The 24,600-nt window shown below is 43.5% G+C and overlaps 4 protein-coding genes across 4 annotated transcripts; 3 read left to right on the forward strand and 1 right to left on the reverse strand.

The window, feature by feature from the left end:
* Window positions 1-5,021: 5,021 nt before the first annotated feature.
* MELLADRAFT_76796 (uncharacterized protein) lies at window positions 5,022-7,279 on the forward strand (the record flags this gene model as incomplete). The annotated part of the gene is made up of 6 exons (XM_007405823.1): window positions 5,022-5,191; window positions 5,269-5,580; window positions 5,664-5,940; window positions 6,048-6,340; window positions 6,414-6,971; window positions 7,052-7,279. The coding sequence occupies 6 exons, from the start codon at window positions 5,083-5,085 to the stop codon at window positions 7,180-7,182; spliced, it is 1,680 nt and encodes a 559-aa protein (XP_007405885.1).
* Window positions 7,280-10,280: 3,001 nt separating this feature from the next.
* MELLADRAFT_33723 (family 5 glycoside hydrolase) lies at window positions 10,281-12,929 on the forward strand (the record flags this gene model as incomplete). Its single annotated transcript, XM_007405824.1, has 8 exons — window positions 10,281-10,658; window positions 10,741-11,322; window positions 11,396-11,526; window positions 11,607-11,897; window positions 11,989-12,012; window positions 12,091-12,190; window positions 12,257-12,441; window positions 12,512-12,929. 8 exons carry the CDS (start codon window positions 10,281-10,283, stop codon window positions 12,927-12,929), a joined length of 2,109 nt encoding a protein of 702 aa, XP_007405886.1.
* Window positions 12,930-13,996: 1,067 nt separating this feature from the next.
* MELLADRAFT_102970 (uncharacterized protein) lies at window positions 13,997-14,807 on the reverse strand (the record flags this gene model as incomplete). The annotated part of the gene is made up of 2 exons (XM_007406256.1): window positions 13,997-14,385; window positions 14,468-14,807. The coding sequence occupies 2 exons, from the start codon at window positions 14,805-14,807 to the stop codon at window positions 13,997-13,999; spliced, it is 729 nt and encodes a 242-aa protein (XP_007406318.1).
* An 8,588-nt stretch (window positions 14,808-23,395) lies between these two features.
* On the forward strand, window positions 23,396-24,489 carry MELLADRAFT_93363 (uncharacterized protein; the record flags this gene model as incomplete). The annotated part of the gene is made up of 5 exons (XM_007405825.1): window positions 23,396-23,409; window positions 23,455-23,522; window positions 23,602-23,751; window positions 23,940-24,256; window positions 24,334-24,489. The coding sequence occupies 5 exons, from the start codon at window positions 23,396-23,398 to the stop codon at window positions 24,487-24,489; spliced, it is 705 nt and encodes a 234-aa protein (XP_007405887.1).
* Between the last annotated feature and the right edge of the window lie 111 nt (window positions 24,490-24,600).

Below are 24,600 nucleotides of genomic sequence, written 5' to 3' on the forward strand. Positions count from 1 at the left end.
GGAATGATCATCTAACGAAAGTAGACTTAAACTTCAAACTCACGATGTTCAATGATCGTTGGATAGAGCTTGACCATATGGCTGAAGGCAGCAACACGTCGTATAAGAAAGACAAGCCGACAGGCTTTGATACCAAAAAGCAAATGGTGGATGACATACGCTGATTTGATCTGTAGCTCGTGGTTACTGCCAAATTTTTATTTTATCTCCTCGTTCTCATCTGATTGTTGTTTGCCTGTCTTATTTGTCTATTTGTTTTGTTCGTTATTGTGCAGTTTACGTATGAAATTTTAACCCTGGCGTGTGTTTCCAACTTACCCAACTCGCAAGTGTTTCGTCTGATCTGAGCAAACGAGAAAGTCGGAACTAGATATAAAATGAGAAATATGCTCGCTTCTATGTTGTAATAAGCTTCTATGTTGTAATAAGCTTCTATGTTGTAATAAGATGGATATGTTTCATCTCAAGATGGTGTTCTCTCCCTCTGTGACCGACAGTCGCTTGTATGTTATACAGAGAAGAATATGTTTCCTCCTATTACGCATGACCGTTCAAACCACCATAACCAGGACAAACATCATGAAGCAAGCGTGTACATAAGACAGTACATAAGACAAGAAGACAAACACTGATGAAATAAAAATCGCACAGGAGGACAAGAAGAACACAGGTTCCAGAGAAGCACAAGATCAAAAGAGGCAGAAAAATGAACACAGGAGGACGAGCGTGTACAGAAGATAAAAACAGGTTCAAGCGGAAGGACATTTCAAGCGGTATGACAGGCGAGTCGCACAAGATCAAAAGAGGCAGAAAAATAAACACAGGAGGACAAGCGTGTACAGAAGATAAAAACAGGTTCAAGCGGAAGGACATTTCAAGCGGTATCACAGGCTACCTACAGAAGTACAAAGTGCGTACAAAGTGCTCAGCTTTCTCGATCTCAAGTACGAGAAAGTGGATGGCAGAGTGACTTACATGAAATTATACATGTACATCGTCAGGGTAAATAAGACGAAGGAAGGCCTCCAATTCTTGGGGAGTCTTTCCTTCCAAAACCAACCTCTCACAAAAAGACTTGCGTTCCTTGCGAAGTTCTTGAGCTAATCTCTTGGCTTCAGATTCGCATTGCTCCTCACGGTCGAGGAAGTAACGCTCTTTAGTCCAGCTCAGAGTAGATTTGTGATCGTCCATTTCTGCTTGCAGTCTAGCTTCGTCCGCCTTCATTCGGGCTTGGTCGTAATTTTGACGCCAATCTTGAGCTTTCGCAATGACCTCCAATTTTGCTTCGTTAGCTTGTTGTATTGCAGTTGCTAGAGCTTGTTTTTGATCTTTCACATGGATATTGGCTGGGTCAATAGACGGAAGAGGATCCAGACCTCGACGAGAGAGAGTTGGGCGAGAACCGCGGGGAACACTGGCTTGAGTCGCGGGCACTGTTGTCGTGGGGTTGGCTTGATCATCGGAGCTGGAATCCAAAGCTCGTTCCTCCGCCGTGAGAGCGTACTTGCCAGAGGACCTCTTCTTCGGATAAGCGGTACCCTTCTTCTTTTGCGTGACACGAGGGAGACCAACCGAATCGTCTGAATTCAAAGCTTGATCTTCGGCGTTGAGAGCGAGTTTACCAGAAGAAGATTTGGAGCGAGCCGTGACAGTCGCGGTAGCACGTGTTTTTGGAGGGATCACAGGTAGAATAAGCGAGTCCTCTACGTCACCACCTTTGGGAGTGGGTGGAGGCCTCATTCTCGAGGAACCTGCGATAATGGGCGTTGAGAGGATTAGGCGTTCCAATGGTTTCCGTGGGAGGTACTGGGCTACCTGGTGACATAGGACGAGTGTCAAAGACGCCCCCAAACCCTTCGCTTGGAAGCCGACGTGGTAAAGCGGTTTGTGTACCTGGAAGGCATTTGAGGAGTGTTGTTTGTTAGTTTAAGATCGTTAGAGATCGGTGCCAATTTGGAACTGACCGGTTGTGAGAGCGGAATGAGAGTGGTCATGCCCATCGGTGGTATCACCGTGACTCTTGAACTCATCGTCAGACTCTTCCTCCTGAGGGCCAAGGCCAGTGTCAAGGATACCAAAAGGGTTCACGTTTCCTTTGTCCCGGAAAAGCGCATCCATTTCTGGATAGCATGGACACATTGATTCCAATAAGGCGTCCATGGTGTGAATCCCTCGAGCGTGGTGTTTGGGTTCGAGGCCAGCGCCAGTCTTCGAGCTGAAAGCTTTGGCGGCTTGGTACTTACCCTTGTATCTTCTGAGTCGCAGGAGGAGGGTCCGCCCAGTCAGGTGCATGTCAGTCGTGTTGTGACGCTCATTGAAGTTGTTGTTGAGTTTGATCGCTAGCATGTTGAGAAGGGTCTTTGGACTCATCGGCATACCGGTTACCTTGGTTTGACTGCCAACGCCGAATAGAGAGTTGAGCACATTGGGTTTGGCGAGGTAAGCAAGTATCGTCTTGTAATCCAATAACTCAAATGCTGGGCTGTCCATGTTGGACCGTTTGAGGTTACTCGCGGTTTTGGCTCTTTCGGCTCGCTTCTTGGCAGCAATTCGGGAACGTTTCACGGCTGCAGCACTAGGTTTCGAGCCAACCACATGGCCAGATAAAGCCAAGTCGGCGGCGATCTGAGCCTTTGTGCGTCGAGGCCGACGCGCGCCATTGGGAGACCTCCGCGGGGAAGATCTTGGTGACGCAACCATTTGAGTTTAAGCAGGGCCAAAAAGTCGTTCTGGAAAGAAAGGACCACATGATTTGTTATTAGCTTGAGTATTGCAGAAGCAAACGGTCTCACAACAAGGGCAAATTGACCTACTACTTAATAGCACACAATGCGCACTCGATATCGAAGATCAGATGACCCTACAGAGCAAATCAAAGTGCAAGAGCAGAAGATCCTGGAGATGATGATATGATAAAATCAAAAACAACGAAGCAGAAACAGAAACATGTGTTAATCAGCGTCTTATGATACCAGCGGAAAGTCAGTTATTACAAAGGTAAAGAAAACCACGAGACCTTCAAACTATTAGGTCAAACAAAAGGTGAATAAACTAATAGGTCAGACAAAAGGTGAATGAATTGGGCTTCTCGGTGGTGAAGTGAGCAAACTGGTTTCCTCAACAAGCGGAAGATCTTATATATCAAAGGTCGTTTGCAAATCGGTGGACGGGTATGCGCTTGACGTATCCTGGAAAAGAATGAGGGGAATCAAAGCATCCAGAGATGTCCGAGCAGGAACGTTGACGCTGAACACTAACAATTGATGTCCGATTTCAAGTCTGCGAGATCGGAATTGGGCTGTTATCGAAATATCCAAACACAGGTATATGTCAGTCGCCCTTGATGATACCCTTCAAAATCTCCAAGTTGAGATTGAAAGACCAACTTTGAAGCTTGCTGTGTGAGAAATGAAACTCTGACCGATGAGCTGAAACTTGAGGAGGAGAAGTTGTGAAAGCGATGATAACCCAAAGCAGGTAAACCAAACATGCTACATAGGTCAGAGCCGGTAAAGCAGGGGCAACAACCCCCAAAAAAATTAATTAAAAGTTTTTGCAAAAAAATTAACGTTAAAGCAAGGCACAAACATACGAAAAAAAATACATCAAGGCACAAACAGCAGGAAAAAAAAACCTTTTTTTCAACCCTTGCTTGCTGCAAGCAGGCAAAAGCTGTAAAATTTTTAACACCAAATTGTGAGTTGTAAAACAGCAAGCCACCTCTAAAGGTGGCTCGCGGCCTTAAAATTTTACGTATAATTTTAAGGCACCGAACAAAATTGAAATTTCTAATTTGGGTCGTAAAGAGGCTACTTGAACCGCCCTAATGGAGAATGTCTGCCCCATGGTGGAAGTGATAGAAACCAAGTTGAAAGTACAAAAGCGTCAAGGGATGCTTTAAATGTAACCAATAGGAAAGGACGAAAGCGTCATCAAGAAATGATTTGAGTCAAGATCAGAAGAGACTAGGAACTAAAGGTTGTCAAAACCGAGAAATGGTTGTCAACAAAAGCGAGAAGTCTTTGAGATGTTCGTCGTGCGATCCGAAAGTGGTTGGAATTCCTATTTCCGATCCGGATTGATTCTGTTCATATGATCAGAACCGTAATCATATCACGTGGGCCTCCACTCCATGGATATGTGGATATGTGGGAATGTGGGAATGGTGAAAGGGCGGCATTTCATTTTTTTCGAAAGGCTTTTGCATGCCTTTGATACCATGCCAAACATCAGGTATATACGTCTGATGTTTGGGTTGTGTGGTATCCTTCAGGCATTCCATCATCTGAAGTTTGTGCGTTGAAGTGTCGGTCAGATGCGGTGTAAAACATTGGTGTAAAATTGAAGGTGAGCTCAGCAGAATGGGATTTTTGCACCGACCAGATCTTACACATGGCAATTCGGTGTAGCCGGTTCGGTGTAAAAATACACTTCGGGTCGGGGCCCGTGATTATTACACTGACTTTTTTTACACAGCCGTGCCACTCGCCACCGGCCACAAGAATTTTACACTGTTTTTTTTACACTGTTTTTTTTAACACAGACAAAAAAAAATCGAGAGAGGTGTAGAATTCTAAGAACCCGGCCACCTTTTGGAATTTTACACCGACTCGGTTTTACACAGAATGATCCGGTGTAAACGAGTCTGTGTAAAAATCACCTACCCCATTCATAAAAACTTGATACAGTCCCTTGCACTTCCCTCAACAAGGCCCAGCAAGAAGCAAGGGGCTTTGTCACTTTTGAAATCCATAGCCATACAAGTGTGAAGACCTTTTTTGAGCTATGAAATTCACAGCACTTCACAGCAAACATAAGAGAATAAAGATTTTTACATTGTGTGCCTCGATAGGCGCTCTCCGGGGTCCTGAGCATGTTCCTCACAATGTGACGATTTCAGTACTAGGCTTTCTATGGTGCAATATGTTTTTACACAAACTGCATTACATACACACAAATTTTTGAAACCAAAACAGCTGAGCAAGTTCAGCAGCATGTGGCAGAGCACCGACAGAGTCTCAGTGAACGAACCTCCCTCTAAATCAAATCCATTTTCTTGATAACCAGTCGGACGCGTCCAAAATGAAGTTTTCAGATAGTCATCTGGGATCATGGCTAATTCAAACAGGGAACAAATCTCATTCATCATTAATTTTGTCAGAAGACTTGCAAACGGAAACGACGACACGAAGTTGAGGATCAGATCACTTCAGTCTTGCTTTGCGTTTCGTCATCTCATCAAAGCCCGGTTGGGGTCACTTTTTACAGGCGAGGGCAAGATGGGTTGGTGCATATACACAGATGAATCGATTGATCCGAATACCTCACTCGTCAGCTGCTCAATTGACATTGCCATCACGCCTCGCAAGTCACGAGATCGAATTTCCAAACTTTTGGCGGGTTTGAAAACTAGTGAAGACCCTACGGATGTGCTACAGCGATCAGACATCGAGAAGAGCATTTGTAGCCTGTCGTCGGAAAATCTGACCTCTTCCTGGTCAGATCATCAAGTGATGTGTCTTTACTTGTTGCTCACCCGCCTTACAAACGAAGCAAAGTCCTGTTCAGAGTGTCTCGGAGGTGAGTGAGAGAAGTACAATCTATATCACACTGGGTCCAATATTGAACAGAGTCGTTTGTTTCCATCATACTACTACACGCAGACAATCATCTACGATCAGGCAAAATCCTTATTCCAGATCTCATGGGCGATCTATTCAATGTCCATCAACAATACGTCGCGTTATTACCTTCTGATCAAGCGCTGATGACGCCGTTGTATTGGAGTCCCACCGAATTAGAGAAGCTGCGATACACCAATCTATATCAGGCCACGCTTGATCGTCGGCGCGACTGGGGCGTAGAATTTGATGATATAATGAGTCAGATCAAGACATTTGTACCGGAGCTACACATCTATCTATTGGGTCGTCTGGCAGGGTAATACCTACCGACTCTCTCATCCACATCATTCCGAACGGCTCCTACGTATGGAAGGTCAACCTATCGAGGCCCAAAAGCACTGACGCTGCGTCCAACCATTACAGCTCGGATTATCTATGGGCGTCCACCATCATCTCATCGAGAGCGTTCCCGTCAACGCTCTTGGAACCTTGTATCCGAAGAAGAGACCTATCTACCTCTCAAGTCTACACTGAGCAGTCATTCAATGTACATCAGTCGATGAGTCTGGACTCAATATCACAATCTGTGCCGGTTTTACTCCCGGGTGTCGACATGTTGAACCACCAAAGAGGAGTCAAAGTTGAATGGCGTTCTAGGCATCAAGGTGACCCAAAGAGTTGCGTTGAAATTGTAAATTTAGATGTGATTGGCCAAGGTGAGGTTTCCAGGACACTCATCGCTATGACAGACTTGCGAACATTGTCTGATCATTTTTTCAATCAACCTAGGCTCTCAAGTTTTCAATAACTATGGGGCTAAATCCACCGCTGAATGGATTCTGGGATACGGGTTTGCATTGGAGCAGAAGGACTGGGACCTTTCCAAGAGGCCCCAAGACAGTCCATCAAACCCTGATGACTTTTATTCTCTGAAAGTTGCTATACCACAGTCGCCAGATCGCGAGCGGCAGTTAGTAATGCGAGTACTTCGTAGTTTGGATGACTCTCACCTGTTTCATAATTTAACCATCAAAGAACCTGTTCCCAATGCACTTCTAGCCCAGCTTAGGTTGCTTGTGTCCAGCACTCCAGAAGAGCTCGATATCATCGAAGCAGCTTTCTCATCTGTGGAAAGCAGCAATCCATCAACTGAAGCTGGTACTTTGCTACATTGTATGTCAACACGTATAAGCTGGGAGAACGAACTGAACGCGTTAGACTTGTTCAAGTCTATGCTAGAGATTCAATACGAGCGGTTAAATGCTATGGATTGGAAAACAGATGATCAGCATAATTGGAAAGGCGTACGAGAACCAATCAAAAAGATGATCAAGATATACAGGACAGGTACGACCTTCTCTTTCATACATTTCGAAAGATGGTTGACCTCGATTGTTGAATCGCACTGTGATCTGTTGCGTGCTTAGGTCAAAGTGACATTCTGTTCGACGCGATCAGTGCGCTTGATTGTAGGATTTCGGAAACCATGAAGGATGCGGAAGCTGATGGATTTGCTTTCATGGATGATACTGACAACTCCTCGGAAACATCAGAGTAATAAGATGTTATACACAGCGCACGATATCAATATATTGTAGTCACTTTTTCTCGAGATGTCAGCATCGTCAGGTCATCGTCTCATCACAATATCAATTGACATGTTTAAGATGTACTGCGTAATATGCAGGTTCCTCGGCGCAGACAACCAAATGGCCGGAACAGGTTCCTCTACGCCGCAAAGTCGCGGATCAACGCTTTTCGATCCCCTCAATAAATATGCCCAGTCATAGCTGTGATGTTGATTTCGAGCCTCCCGGAATGATGTCAGCCTTCTCTTTAGTCTTTGAACACACATGAGCTCGCGATACTTCGTTTTTTTATTGGATCGAATGAGTGATTGGTAAGTAATTCAAGCTCAGTGAGGATGATCCCATGTAGATGACGATCTAGCAAGATCGACTCAATTCTGGTTCATTCTTGCATGGGGCAAGTGTTAATCACATCTTTAAGCTCTCGCGTACAATTTACCGGACAAACTTAAAGCTTGCCCAGAATGCGCGGCCAAAGTTGCAAACTTTTTGAGTTTGACTGTGTCAACCTTTCACCGATAAAGACGCGGTGTGAAATTCGGATAATACCGAAGGTGCTGATGGACTTGAGGCAGAGCAAGGAAGAATCGCCTCTCAGGAGGTGTTGTCAGCGAATGAAGAGCCATATTCGAATGACGAGAGAGAGAGCAAACGACTGGAGGTTATTTATTGCACAGCCAACTAAAGTGATGGTTGGACAGGTTGGCCGGCCTATGGACTATACTGTGGGCCGTCTTGGCGTCGGTGAAATGACGAAGGCGACAAGAGAAAGAGCACGAGAATCTTCTTGAGCCAGGAAGTAGCAAGAACCAGGACCCTGACTGTATGCGCGATTAGCCGTGGTTGCTCTGGAAGAAAAAAGTATGATTCACCGTGTCCATCCATAGGCAAAGATTAGTTAAGAAGCCAAGCTTTCCATTAATTTTCATCCCCTTTGTGTGAACTAAGCGATTTTTTATTCCACAGTCTAGATACATATCAATCTTTCTGTGAAATGGTAGTTTATTAAGCAAAAGTTGTTGCCTTACACTGACACAAGCAAATTCGACCTCATCATTGCAAGCTCAAGTGAATCTCTTCGTACAAATTGAAGGAACAAAACCCAGATTTGTCCACCGCTGATGTGGGACCAAGCCAGTTTCCTGCATCTCACTGCACATCCCCTTTGAATATTGACATGGACGAGTGCCGTATCATTCAAACCGTTGTTCATGGATTGTGACAATGAGTCTCATTTTGTTGGTTCATGGATCTATGGACCTGCGCTCACCTGCGCCCGATGCCGCTGTGCAAAGTCACATTCTCTCACGATAAGCTCACTACATAACTTCCACGGGAACGAGACAAGAAAGGCCAAGCCGGACTTTATATGTACGTACGTGTATTACGATAGCTTTGATCGAATCATTGTCATAAATGAGTTCTCTGGCCGAAGGCCGATTGACGAAGTGAAGATCAAAAGTGGGAGGACGACAATGTGCTCGAGCTGGTGCGATCAGACACGATGTAGCGTTGTTCGGTGTGCTTTGAACCCTTCCGCCCCTTCTGTTCAATGGCCTGATCATGGTTTAATCATGGGACTTTGTTCAGGTGCAATTGTAAATTAATCTACCACCCTCTAGGGATGGCTGAGCGAAGTCGAGTCAAGAAGTAGGGAAAACCCAGGAGCTCATCGTAGCCCAACTTACCCACACCAGCTCCAGTGCTTCTGCCTTCTCAGCTTTGTCCGGTTCAGATACTTGCCCAAGCTTTTTGTTCTCCGTCCTTGACATTGCCCGGACTTGTAGTAATCATCACTCTCTACTCTGTAATCGCGGTAACACTTGCCTTCCCTTATTCACCTGGAATTCCTTTCTATTGGTAAACCAGTGACTCTCTTCTTCAGTACAGCGAGTCATCCCACACAAAACCGTCTCTCTGTTCAACCAACGTTTTGATTATCATCGCAGTTGCATTTCCAACCCAGCACAAACCTCAACTTGTTCTTCCTTACCAGCAGAAATCAGCTGCATCTCATCAAACAAACACTTGCTGGAGTTTACCAACTTTACTTGCATCCTTTTCTTATTGTGATTCCCCCACAAGTGATCTCTTCCCTGCCTCCAGAGCATCTAGCTTCTTAGCCATGACGGAGTCTACACCATTGGCGATGGTCGAGCGGAACCGCTTGACTCCCCCTGATGAGGACGGTGCGTCATTTTTTGAAATTTCCCTTCGTTTTATCTGTCTGGCGTCGTCGAAGTACTGATCTTTTATCTTTCTTGCCATACATCTCTATCACGCCTGGACTACCGACTATCTCTCAAAATCTGCCGACCGACGTTGATACTAATTATCATACAATTCAATCTCTCCTCACCTACCCAACATCTCCATCCCTGGACAAACTTCATCATCATTTGGTCATTTGCACCTGATCGTCAACATGACTGGGAACATCCTCGTAACAACACCTTTTTATCATCGAATACTCGACAACATGCATCCCAAATCGTAAACGCCGCCCAAAACTTCATCAAATATCCATAATCACGTCCCACTTTTTTTTCCCGCCGACCGCATACACTCTTCTGCTTTACGTTGGACTGGCTCCACAATACCCCTAAACTGCGTACTCTTTCTCAAATTCCACGCATACTCACAATTTTTTCTCACTATTAACCTTGGGTTTTCTACAATCTTTGGACTTGCTGTTCTTTTGACCAATTGCTGCTACCACAACCTGCTTGCGCAACTTTTCTCCTATGTATAATTTGTTCCGTCATACATAATAACCGCATATCTTTTTTTCCCATTCTCTACCAAACTTTCCGCTTACAGTCACCACTTCTCTACTATCACCAACACCTGGTCCCAGATTTCCAGGTAGCGCCTTGAGCAACTATAGGCCTATAAGCGGAATGAGCTCTCAAAGCGATGTGACCATGATCAATCGCAATTCAATGAATCCGGACGATGTGTCAACACCGTCAGTATTTTTGCTTGCTCATCTGCTTTCCGCCTCTGCCACCAAAGCATTTTTTTGTCAAGCTGAAATAAGAAAACCCATCTCAAACGTAACAGATTCATGCCAAAGGATCCATTTAATTATGACGATCCGCCTCCGGCTAAAAGTTTTCACTATCTATCGTCAAATGGCCACGAAAGCTCTTCACTCTCCTCCCCCTCAGACGGCAGCCCAACGAAGACGATACCTGCCCAAGCTGTCGTAACTAAAGCAGACGCTGTAAAACAGCGGAAGCGCCATCGAATAATCGGCGCCATCGCTATCTCTCTCTTGCTTCTTATCGCCGTAGCTGTCACCATTGGAGTTGTTCTCGGGACACGCACTAGTTCTTCGAACAATGAAGCGTCTACAACAGGTATAGGAAGTAGTCGAGCTACCGCCAGTGGCGGCGCAACTACTGGCGGTAAACTCTGGGGTGTGGGCGGCGACACTATCACGGTTTGTCTCCATTCGTGCTTAGATATGATGACGGCCCATATAACAGTTATCTGACTCTCACTTTCATCAAATGGGAGCATAGACCGAGGACGGTACCAAGTTCCTTTACAATAACACGCTTGGCGGCACTTGGGTAGCCATACCTTTCAACGACACAGCTAGGCCGCAATCTGACCAACCAGCACTCTCGGAGCGTTGGGACTACGCTGCAAACCGAATTTTGGGTGTCAACCTCGGTGGTTGGCTCGTCCTCGAACCTTTCATCACACCCGCCCTCTTCGAACCATATGCTAATCTTCCTACCCCAATAGTTGATGAGTGGGGATTAAGCGTTCAGCTCGGGAAGTCTCTGGCCTCGACCCTTGAAGATCATTATTCTACATTTATTACTGAGCAAGACTTCGCCCAGATCGCTGCTGCCGGTCTGAATTGGGTCCGGCTTCCTGTTGGATGGTGGATGATGGAGACCTGGTCCGGAGAGCCCCTGTTAGAAGGTGTATGCTTCAAATACTTCCTCAAGGCAATTACATGGGCTCGTAAGTACGGACTGAGGATCAATCTCGACTTTCATGCCGTACCAGGATCCCAAAATGGATGGAATCACAGTGGGAAGTTTGGGACTATTGGTTTCTTGCACGGGGCGATGGGTATCGCCAATGCTCAGGTATGTTGAATCCCTCAGTAATAATTTATATCCACAGCACTAAACATGCCTTTGGCGTTGTTTGGACTCATAGAGGTCATTGAACTATATCAGGACGCTTGCTGAGTTTATCAGTCAACCACAATACAAGAATGTAGTTCCCATGTTTTCTGTGTTGAATGAGGCTCAGCTTTCGATTATTGGCTCGGCCCCGCTTCGATCATGGTAAGCCTCGCGTTACTCCGCATTGCTTCGTCCGCAAACGTTGCCCATCTCACTCGTATTTTTTCCTATAACCCCAACAGGTATTACCAAGTCTACCAACTTCTTCGAATGATCGGAGGTGTGGGCGAGGGTAATGGACCTTTCATGGTTATTCACGATGGGTTTGGTGGCTCTGGCGGTGGCCAGAGAGGATGGGATACATACCTTCCTGGAGCTGACCGGCTCGGATTGGACACTCACTCCTACCTATGTTTCGGTCCCCAAAACACGGATAGTATGGGATACAACTCCATGAAGCCTTGTCTACAATGGGCTCCACTTTTCAATGAGACGCTGTCAGGTTTTGGCCTCAACGTGGGAGGAGAGTTTTCGTGAGCTTTTTCTTCAGTTTTCTGATTGAGAAAGGTGTAATCTACGCGTGCATTTTAAATGACTTACCCTTTTTATCCTTCTTGCATCAAGATTGGCTGTGAATGATTGCGGCTTGTGAGTTTATTCATGATTTACATAGATCCTTTCTCACAAACTCCTCGGGAAATGTTGACACTTTCTTCTACTTGATAGATTTGTCAATAATGTTGGCTTTGGAACTCGATACGAAGGAACATATCCTACACCAGCAACAGCCGACGGGCAATTTAAAAAAATGGGTACTTGCGAGTCAGTCCTACTTTCTCGTCTACACTTCCTTGCGTGTGACTCATCTATCGTCTCTTGTGTCCACAGCCAGTGGCTAGATCATCGTCAGTGGTCTGCAGCTACTAAGGAGGCGTTCGCGGATCTAGCACAGACTACGCAAGACTCAATGCGTAATTCGTTCTTCTGGACATGGAAGATCGGCAAGTCTCTTAATCAGGATAACCCTCCCAACCCGATGTGGAATTATCTGAATGGACTTCAAAACGGTTATATCAGGTGAAAACATCTCATCCAACTTTCACAACAGCGTTGATTAACTTCTTGTTATGGTGCCCGATTTTTTTAGGCCAGACGCACGGGCAAGTAACGGCAGATGTGTTGACGTAGTGACTGCTCAGGGTGGTACTTCCGTAGTTTCTCCCTGGTCAGGGAAGCTGGCTACATGGCAAACAGGGGGTGCTGGTGCTGGAGTAATCGATGCTACGGTTTCAAGTGCCTATGCTGCCTTCCCACCGGCCCAGATTTTAGGCGCACCGAACGGTGGTTCATATCAAACCGCTTCGCTACCGAAGTACGTGCAAACTGGCGCGCTGATAACCCTGAAGCCTCTTCCGATTGCAGGCGTGAGCAGTTCAGCTTTGGGTACCGGCTGGACCCAACCTAATGACACTGCCAAGGCGTTTGTACCTCAACCGGGTTGTAATTACCCAGATCCATGGGGTGGCGTAGGGATTGCGCCTCCAACCCCGGTCTGCGGGAACTAATTTTAAGCTGTGGCGGGTGCAAATGCGAACAATCAGCAGCACCTCGTTCTATCATCATTTCTTATCGGCCATATCCTTTGTTCTAATTTCATAACTTATTTGTATTGCACATTACTATGCTACTACTTCTCAACCACACAATGGACAATTGTATCGATTATTTCATCACGTCCATGCGCTGTATCATTCTGAAGCTCGTTATGGTAAATTCACTCACTCGGAACTCAATCTTTTACTCCTTTGTTAATCCATTATATAGCCTTTGTAAATTGACCTCTGCATCTTTCTTCTCATCTGGACAACTGTTGAAATTATAACACTCGTGACTCGAAGTCTCAAAATCACTTGACCGAATACAGTAAGAGTAAACCATGAGTAAGGAAATTCCCTTGAACAAATACACTTGTCTCCTATAGAAAACACTGCGCACTCAGGAATCAATGGCGAAGGTATACGACTTTCGGCTTGATAAGAGTTCATCCTCACAACATTGCTACAAATCAGATACAAGTAAAGATAAGAGTTACAAAGACTGTTTCAAACAGTGTGAATTTTTCAAAGTTTTCGATTCAAAACCATTTCTCAATCCCATAATTTATTGGCGGAGCGTTTTCTTAAAAATCAAAAAGCTAGTGTGGAAATTTCTAGGACAATTTAGTTGATGTATCACGGTGGCCGCTTATTCTCTTTTTATTTTTCTTTGAACCTCTAAATCGAATCAAGAGAGACAAAGATAAAAAATAAATGAGAAGTGAGATCATTCTGTTTCAAGAACCAATCCAGTTGACCTGAGCGGAGTTTCTCTTTCAACCTCTTCAACCCTCAAATGATAAATCCCCTTTCGTGGCAATTTTGCCACGATAACACCCGGTGCAGATTTGTTGCATCAGAATTTTATTCGATCTGGCAGGCGCTACTTGATGCTCTACAAGACAATCTATCCCTGAAACTCTTGAACCAATCAATCATTCCCTTCATTTGGTATTTGTGATGGGCTTTGGTTTCTGTACAGGTAATCTTTTATCAGACGAAATCTTCGAAAAAGCTTCATGCATCAGAACCAAAAACTACATACTATGGCTTTGTATGTGGTGATCTCTGAATTCCTCTGCTCTTGGAAGCTGTGGCGAACCGTGGAAGAAATGATCTCGTGGGCTGCCGGATGGGGAGCTCTCAGGCGATGTTTCAAGATTCATAGTTGGCCTTCCGGAGCTGAACTTCTTCATTGTGCCCAAGTTCAACCCACCACCCGAACTTTCAGTGGATGTTTCCAAATCAAAACTCGGCCTTCCGGAGGGATACTTCTTTGTTTCGCTTAACTTGCGACTTGATTCTGCATGTTGATTTCTTTCGCTTGAGCTCGGAACCTCTTCGGTCTGCTTCTTTGGGCTAAGTGTCACCTTATATTCTCTATCCCTCCGTTTATCCAGCAGGTTTCTGTTGAGCACTTGCAATGCTGTGTTGCAGAATTGGTCATATGTCATAAATCATAAGCTTCAAGGGAGACTTAGAGATTGCAACATGTGATAAATGCAAACCTCCTACAGACTTCCTAAAGCGGTTTTTATGGTGACGTCGACGCCAATGGTAGCCCCCAATCCCGGTGTTATGCGAGAAATCCGTTACACTGATGGACGGTTTCTGGTACGAGTGATCTGCTCTCTGTGACTCCGAGCCATGCCTTATGCTCCCGAGCCTTGGTAGAGTACTAGAGGAAATTATTGAGTCATAATGGGCAGCGGCTTCTCCCAAGTCGTATATGTGTCCTTCAGGGAGGCCAGAAACAGCTACAGCGTTGAAATCCCTCTTTTGTAGGTTCAACTGACCATATACACAACATATGAGTGCCGGGACCAAGAGGCATTGGATGATTGTCATTTTGGGTAGACTTGTGCGAGGCGATGGGGACAGTTGTGGTAGTTGGCAATTTTTCACAAGACTTTTGAACCATCCGTTTCGGCATGCGCAAGGCGTATCACGGCAGGTATGTGTCGAGATTGACATGACATGGAGACTGAGTTTCACCTTTCGTTCGCGTTCCGCGGGGATGTTTGATTTCCTACATATGTGGGGAAAATCACGTGACACGAACCACCTGCAGCCTCTGTACACCTACCAAAAACGGAATCGGCCGATAACCACAACATCTGAACATCATGATGCACGGGGTCAAAACCTTTCCTTCAAAAGAATCTATCAGATGAAACTACGTGAGACCTGATCTTGCTTTTGATCTTGATTTGCAACAAGAATTAAATTCAAATAAAATAATAGAAGTACAAAAAGACACTTTTGGGGACTTTGATTGCAGAAATTGCTTGCATCTTTGCAACTTTCATAATCCAAGACCAATGATGTTTCATCTTGGGAATTCAAAAGCTTGGAGATCCACAGCCGGTCTCTGGATTTGGGTTGAATTGAAGGGGTTGGTTTGATCCCAGAGAAGGCTCATGGCTGCCTGATGTTCCAAAATGCCAGTTGCAAAGGTTTTGGTTCAAGTTCAATGGAAAAACATTCTTCCCAGAGTGCTTTATAGGGATGTGATGAGATTTTGGGGACGTGAAAAAAGTATGCATTATGATTTTTGACATGGACAGCACTATTTGGCAACCGCCTTTTTTGACCCGATGCCCGGTTTTCGGATACCTGTTATTCAACGCCCTATTTGATTGAAATATAGCCCAGTTTGAATTTGAAATTGTGATTTGAAATCGCGCTGGCTGGCTCAGCAAACATGCTTGCACTCTCGCAACCAATTTGTTCACCAAATGTCTCATTTTCTCTTGGCATTGAAAGTCAACTTTACCCTTAATCAAAGTGTTGAACTCAAACTCTTGGATCTGTTCATCACAGAGATCAATCACTTTTGGGTTTCAAAACCAAACACATAAAACAGATTGATAGAAATAAAAAGCAAATGAGTGGTAAGGGTAAGTAAGAGGGAGTAAGTACACATAAAGAGCAAGACATGAGCAACAAGCGTGAGAATTTGAGACTGAGAGAAAAGTTACCCTACACAAACAACAACAACCCATCAAACAACAAACATGAGATGGTGATTGTGATCAAGACAAAAGTACAACACCAAAACCTGCATACCGTTTTTGCCAGTCAGAGGTGAATCCCTTGTTGGTCCAATGGACAGATCAATTTTGATTGTTGATCAAAACTGAGAAGATCCGTATTGTATTGAACAGATTGCGTGTTGCCAGGCTCTTGAACGGTTTGTCTCAAAGGAGATGAGATGGTTGAAGCTCAATGTTGCTGTAAGTGTAGAGAGGTGGTGGTAGCCCGGTTTGATATTTGATTGGAGGTGTTCTTAGCCCGGGTTCTCATGGTGAGGAGCCCTCTTTCTAAAAAAAAGCTGTTTACTTGTTTGATGCCTGGATTGCCTGTGGCTGTGGCCAAATTTGGCGGAGACAGGTCCGGGTTGTGCGAGCAAAGCGTGGATAAGTACCAAAACCCAACCGGGTGTCGGGTTAATAAAAGTGGTTGCCAAATAGTGCTGTCCTTTTGACATACAGCTGTTCCAACAATTAACGGTAGAATTCTATGATCATGTGTTGCTCTAGAGGTTAAATCTACAGAGGTCAAAATTGGATTAAACCCAGTTTTGCACGCAAATGAACAAGGAGGCTGGGGAGACCTGTCACTTTGAGCCAGCTTTAACTAGTTTTTGACTTTTGGATTAAAGTCGGATGCAACACACCAATGAAGAATTCTACCGTCAATTGTTGGAATGGCTGTAATTATGCAATTAACTAGATATTTGGTGGCTGGCCCACACCAGCTGGGTGGAAGCCAAAACTTATACATTTTGGCTGGTTATGCATTTTGGCTGGTTATGCATGTGTGCAGGTTTGACTGTATCAGGGCAAATTATCATCAATCACTGCAAACATTATCAACTTCCCCAAGTGGGCAGAAAAGAATGATTGGGAGTATGATTTGTCATAAAATGATCTATCACTCCACATCTGAGCCATAACACCCACACTACATATGCGTAGCAGGCTCCGTGAATAGGTGGTTATCATGTGCATACAGTTCTGCTCAGTTATCTGCTCAACAGGATAAGGTATTCATATGTAATACATGCTATAACTTTCTTCAGATTGACAAAAGTATTCAAAGTCAGGTTGTGGGCACGGCACAAAAAACACGCTTCGGTGTGCCAATTTGTGGGCGCGCCACGGCGTGCCTACAGTTGTTATCACCAAAGCCCTCTGACTGGCTCCCTGCACAAAGAATCAGGGCAGTTGACCCGGTACTTTGGTATTTTTTATGACATGATATTTCTTGAAAAGCCCATTTTTGGACTGTTCAGGTGTAGAGGACCCACGAAATGGTACTCATGGACCTGTACAGCCACTTTTGCAAAAAAAATTGATCTAAGACCCCAACCAGTTGGACCGCGGGCTGATTTGAGCCTGATTGTTATGATCTCAAATTGGATCATTCTATTAGGATATGCTTATAGCTGTAACATTTGTCTTTATATACTTTGTTATACGTCATATCCATTGTACCTTTCCCTTCATGGTACAATTCAATCATACATTGTTATAAGATACAAAGCAGCACAAAGACCCAATCCCTCATCCTTAGATCCTATAGACTAGTCTCTGTACGTAACTGAGTCTGCTCATATCACCGATGCACATCAAATACAGGCATATTGTATGGCTTTACATAGCTAGCTATGTACTTAACATCATAGTTAAGTCAGATATATAGCAGAAAAAAACACAAAAAAATACAAAAGTTAGATCAAAATTGGTGGAAACCCCCAAATTTTCGTTTTTTTTGGTGAAAGTAGGTGTTATTGGAACCCCTATACCAGTCGGACCGGGGCCGGCCCAGGCCAAACCAGTCAGAGAGCTTTGGTGATAACAACTGTAGGCATCAAGTTAATCCCCAAAATTGGGGTTGGCACGCCTTTTGTGAGGACTGGACGTGGATGAGGAGAGATGAGAGTAGACTAAAGATGTCCTTCTAGTACTAAGTAGATTGCAACATGAGGATCATAGTCTGTGCTCAAGAGCGTACAAGAGATGAGAGCAAACATGTATAAGCATATGTAGAGTAGCCTTATACGGCTCATAACACCACTCCCCCTTTTATGACTCAACCCCCTCTTGACGGGCTAGCATGTTTCCACGGGTTAGCATTAAGAACCCAGTGGGAAAAAAGCTTTAACCCTCATGACTTTCTCCGTACCCTACAGTATTGTGATTCTGCTTGAGGATGTTTAAGATTGAATTCATGAATAAGTTCCTGTGCATTATCCATTGATTTCTCAGGTTCCCATGAATCATGATTAGCATCATATCCTTTCCAACTTATTAAATACTCTACCTTCCCTCTTTAGCATCTTTTATCTAATACTTCGGCTATTTTGTATTCTTTGTCATCTTGAATTATGATAGGTTCTGGTGGTATTTGATCCTGATTATTTATTTTACTGCTTTCAAATTGTCTCAACAGTCCTACGTGAAACACCGGGTGTACCTTCTCCATTGATTTCGGTAGATCTAGTTTATAAACGTTGGCAGATATACACTTCAGTATGGTGAACAGACCAAGCCAACAATGTGAGAACTTAGCATTTGGTCTTGTTGTGGATATATTTTTATTGTTCAACCACACCCTTGCTCCTTCCTTCCAATTTGGGGTGGCTTGTACTTTCTTGTTGTGTTGAGTGATCATTGTTTCTTGAGTTAATTGTAACACATCTTTGAGTTCTCTTTGAGTGTCCTTTATTTGAGCTAATCTTGCTTATGCTGACAGTAGACATTGATCTCCTGTAGGCACATCTGTAAAGCTGACATTGAAGCCGTAGTTTGCTTTGAACGGTGACATTCCTATGGCAACGTGATCATTGTTATTGTAAGAGAATTCTGCCATGGGTAATAAAGAGCTCCAGTCATCCTGTTTATAACTTGTGAAATGCCTAATGTACTGCTCAACCGCTTTGTTTGTGATTTCTGATTGACCGTCAGTCTGTGGGTGATAGGCTGTTGAAGACTGTGTGGTTATCCCCAATCCTTTATGTATATTTTTTGTAAGTTTGGAGATGAAGACATCACCTCTGTCCAACGTGATTGTTTGAGGAGTTCCATGTAATTTCCACACATGCTTGATCATGATATCTGCTAATTCATCTGACAAAATGGTCTTCCTGCAAGGTATGAAATGTGCCATTTTAGTTAGCCGGTCCACCACTGTAAGTATGCTATCATTACCATCTGATTCAGGTAAATCGGTGATCAGATTGTAACAGATGTCAACCCAAGGTCCACTCGGGATTGGCAGAGGCTTTAAACTCAAATGGTTTCATAGTTCTTGATTTGATTCTTTGGCAGGATTGACAACCATCAACATATTTGTTGACGAATGCTTTCATTGACTTCCAATGGTAAGCTCTTTTTACTAATGCTGATTTTCTCATTCTTCCTGGGTGACCTGCAAGTCGACTATCATGTCTTGACTTGAGGATTTGAACTTTCAGATCATGATTGTTAGGTACGACAATCTTCCCTTTACAATATAATACATCATTAATTTTGCTGTAATCTTTGACTAATTTCATCCATGATGTTCCATTACATAGCTTCAATATTTCAATGATTTTTGGGTCTGATTCAGATTTGCTTTTGATTTCTTCTAAGATTCTCGCATCATTCCATACCAGCCTTGAGTTATTTGTGTCTGTGTCATTATCATCTGTGGTTTCATTCACTTCATTGCCATTAAGTTCTTGTTCATCAACTACCCACAATTCAAATAAGTCAAGTTCATCTATAAACACATCTGCTGGCAGGTTCTGTGGTTTGAGTAATTGTCCAAACAAGAGTTTTTCCCCGTCCTTTGTCATCAGGTCCGGTCGTTGCGAGAGTGCGTCCAGTTTGGTTGACTGCTTCCCTGGTCTGAATCTTATCTCAAAGTCAAAACTTCCTAATGCTTCCGCCCAAAGAGCCTGACATCTAGTTAGTTCTTTTGTTGTCATGAGAGATTCAAGGTTCTTGTGATCAGTGTATACTATTACACTTAGTCTATTTGGATTTCCCTCTAAGTACTGGTGCCATTCCTTAAATGCACTAACAATCGCTAGGAGTTCTTTATCAAAGATCTTGTAATTCCTTTCTGCTTTGATCAGAGAGCAAGATAGGAAAGCCACAGGATGGAGTTGTCTGTTGCCGTCAGATATTTGAGATAAAACAGCGCCAAGAGCATAGTTGGAACAGTCACACTCTAATAGAAACGGTTTTTATGGATCAGAAATTTTGAGTATTGGTGCGGAGGTAAATGTGTCTTTGAGAAGTTTGAATGATATTTCACGCCCAGTTGTCCATCAAAAGGAGTGTCTTTTTGTGATAATTCATGTAACGGTCTTGCTATCTTTGAGAATTGTCCAATGAAACGTTGGTAAAAGTTTGCAAAGCCTATGAACGTTTGAACTTCACTTAGATTTTTTGGAGCTGGCCAGTCCTTAACTGCTTTAGCTTTAGTTTCTTCCTTTTTGATTTGATTCTTAGATATTATTAACCCTAGGTAAGCTATTTCTGATTTTGAAAACTTGCATTTCTCCGGCTTCAGCCATACATTTTGCGCTTTGAGGATGTCCAGGACTTGCTTTACTGCGGCTTTATGATCAACTCCAGGTCTTGTATAAATGAGAATGTTGTCTTGGTATGCTGCTACATTTCGTCCTATGTGAGATTTGAGTATGTCCTGAATGAAATACTGGAAGAAACCGGGGGCTCCAGTGGGACCAAAAGGCATTGTGAGAGGCTCAAACTGACCCTGTTTGCAGATAAAAGCTAGTTTTCCTTCACCTTCTCTTACATGTAAATTATTGTATCCATTTCTCATATCTAAACTGGTAAATTTTTCAGCATGAAGCAAGCTGTCAATTAGTTCCATTGTCAATGGTAACAGATATTGATTTTTTACCATTACTGCATTTAGTTTTTGATAGTCAAAGCACAGTCAAAGGCTGCCATCCTTCTTCCCAGTGAACAATACAGGAGCTGCCCATGGGGAAGTGGTACGACGTATTGTTCCGTTCTCTAAGCCTCGTTTGAGCATTTCATCTAATACCCCGCTTTCTTTGGGTGACAAAGGGATCACTCGTCCAGCCTGAGGGGTTGTTCCAGGTAATAGGTCCACACCTATTGTCATAGGGTCTATGTGGAGGGAGGACATTGGACTTGCTTTTCTCAAATATGTCAAGGTACGCATGGTAACATTCAGGGACCAGTTCAGCTGCCGGTTGTGTTGGTGCTTTCAGTGCAATCTCCGGATTGAGTTTAGCAGATAAATTCCACGACGCAGACGTTTTGTTGATGTGTGAGAGCGACGGTTGTTGCTTTGAGGCTATTTGCGAGTATAGGCGTCTTGTTGGTGCTTGTGGAGGTAATTGTGTTGCCAATCTAGAAAGTTTTCCCGGTGGAAGAGAGAATTGCTTTTTCATTGTTTCACATGAGGCATTTGATTGGGCAATGACAGACTCACTCTGCGGGGGTATTAGCAAGTCATTTACAATCTCTACCCCCTTGTCACAATTCCTAGCTTCCCTCATTAGTTCCAACTCGTAGTCTTTTGAGGTGATTGGCGGATTGGACAAAGTCATCTCGTGAATGACTGCAGGTGGTTCTGTTTGGGGTTTGCTGTTGGACGTGACTGCTTTGTTGAGGGTACGGTTTTCTAAATGATGTTTAAGCTTGCCACTGGTTTCTTCACATAAGGTAATAGAATGCAAGGAATACTCACATTGCGGGGGCATTGATGAGTCATTTACGATCTCTACGCCCTCGTCATGTTGCCCAGCGTGCCTATCAGGCTCCAATACTTGGTCCATCAAGGATTTTTTCGGTCTTGACAATGTTGCATCTGCAACAGCAATGCTGAGAGTGTGTCTTGATAGGCGGCTTTCTTCCCAATTAATTTTTGAGTGATCATCATCATCATAACATTTAATCCCAGAGACGGTTCGCTTACAAAACTCGACAAAATCCACCATTAGTGTGATTTTCGAGTTTTGTCCTTGGTCAGAAACATGTCACTGCAATTCAATTTGCATTCACCATCATGATCGTCGCCAATCCCAATTATAATCCAGCGGATCCCCAAATGTATATCTCCATCGCCAAAACTCAACACAAAATACTCGCCAGTCGCTTGAAGTGGGAATGGAACCTCAGCAGATCCAATGACTCTACCCTTACCAACAGCAATATAGGAGAAAGATTAAGATCCCACCACGGATTTGATACATACCACCACCATCACATATACAAAATCCAACAATCGCATTGGAATGCAGTCAGTTTTGGTTCTTCAATATGATCTTTTCCTGGACCTAACTGATCTTTTCTTTGCCGTCATTGTTCCAGTCGTACAGAAGGTACTTTCGAGAAACATCAACAACAAACAAATTTGAACCCGATTGATCTGAACTTTTGAATAATCAAAAGTACTAACTACTTACGACATCAGAAGAAATCACTAGACAAGGTCAATTATCATGAAACTTAAAGACGACATCAGTCACCAACTACTAAAACTTTTGATTTGATAGAAACAAGAAATGAAGATTTTAAGGTATCAGATCAAATCAAATGGGATCTTCTTAAATTTCCTCAAACCAAAATCCAACAATCTAATGAAATCAAAATCAAAATCAAAGAAATCATTGAATCAACTCAAACCATCCTTTATTGCTAATCACTTCAGACATTGTAAGTTGATTCTTACAAATTCATTCATTCATTAATCAATCAAATCAAAAAGATCGAAACTATTTGGATTGCATTTGAATAGTAAGATTAATCGGACAAACTTCAATTATATCACACACTCTGCACCTTGTAAAAACATCAACAGATGAATCAATGGTGAAACCAAGTGATGAGACCATGTAAGCCTTGGAACAATCAATGAGCGTGATCAGGGACTTAGTTCATACTCATGGTACCAATTTCCATCAGTTTCTCTTCGAAACCATTGTATCATTTTCCTTGAAATCCCAAACTGATGTTCTCTTTTTTGGTTTTTGATTCAGGTCTCAATCAATCAAAATCTTTATCACATCAATCTTCCAAAAATTTCAACGATTTGATTTGTTTATCTTATGTTGCTAATGTTTGAAGTTCGAGTTGATCCAATTCACCCTAATACTCATCGATTCCAAAACAATATTACTGTATTTTTCAACTTATGTTTCAAATATGGTATTTAGACCAGGTTATACACTTAATCGCCTTCATCTCTTCCCAATCATCTCATTTAAGCTGATTGGACTGGACTCAAACATCTTGAATTCCAACGTTTTCAAAACCAGCTTGATGCGATTCACCAGGAGCATAGAGAATCCTACATTCAAGGTATCCAGCCCGTCCTTGATCCATTGAAAGCCCGTCATTTCAATTCATCCTGAACTGGGTTCGTCAGACTGCTTAGAGATGTTTTGCGACATGTAAGTCGCTTCCTCTTCTCATGAACTCGCGCGATTTCATCTGAGCTCACGTATCTCTGCTTTGCAGTATCTATGGCCGTCTGCAAACTGTCGATCGGGACATCAGTGGCGAAGTAGGTTTTCAATCTCTCCTCATCTCGATCTTCAGCTGATCACAATCATATTATTTGTATTTGGTGATCATGAACTGAGCCAACCCAGCTTTGTTAGAATACATGCAAAATCATCTCGACAATACTTACACATCGAAAGTAGAGCGCTACCGACTTGCAAAGGGATTTGGACAAATTCTCCTCAGTAACTGTCGTGAGGCTATCGGAACAGCACCTATGTATCGCGATAGTAAGTAACACTTGATTGAAATGATTCCAGGGAGGTTGTGATTGCTTAAGATCCTTCATATCTCCAGTCACTTTCCCCACTGCCCCGAAGACCAGTCACTGTAAAGTTGACATTGTATATGGAGAAGTCGACCAAACTGGTGTATCTTGACTGGAACAATACGTGGCGGAAATGGCTGCCGGTTTGAGGATCACCGCAGATGAATCTCGACAAAGTTCAGGAGTCGATCCAGAATCTTTACAAGTTAGTCAACTCTCAACCAAAGATCTTCAAATTACAGATGGCGGCAATCCGATCTCTGTACGGTGAGGTAGTCAAAGGTCTTTCCCATGATGTGCGTAATCGACAGGGACCTGGCGCACCGGGAAGTCAAAGACCATCAAGTCAGTTCCTTCAACCTGTGCAAGCTGAACCGACTGCGCGCTCCAGCGATGAGACTCCCCTACTTCATTTGAAACTTAGAGTCAGTGATCACAACTGGGTTTACAGCAGTAAATTGACCACTGTAAGTAGTTCTGTATTGCCTTTGCTTTGACACGTTCAGCTGATTCATAAATGGGTCAATCACTCCCTCACAACTAGCTCTATCTTGATGTTTTGACAGAGATTGCGTCTGCCGGATCGACCTTTGAACACGAGAAAGCTTTACATACTGGAATCGGTAAAGGTAGTATTCAGGTTGAAATCTTGAAGGGTCTCTTGAGTGGTGATGCTCAATTTTTAGTCACCACTTCTTGATGCTCATGTGTCAAGGTCAAATATCACCAAGCTATTGGCAAAGTAGTTGGTTCACACGGTAGTAGGATCAATACTGGGCATTGATTTGTGACCACTGGATCTCATTCACAA

This window comes from Melampsora larici-populina, assembly GCF_000204055.1.
Source record: "Melampsora larici-populina 98AG31 unplaced genomic scaffold MELLAscaffold_5, whole genome shotgun sequence".
Lineage (NCBI taxonomy): Eukaryota > Fungi > Basidiomycota > Pucciniomycetes > Pucciniales > Melampsoraceae > Melampsora > Melampsora laricis-populina.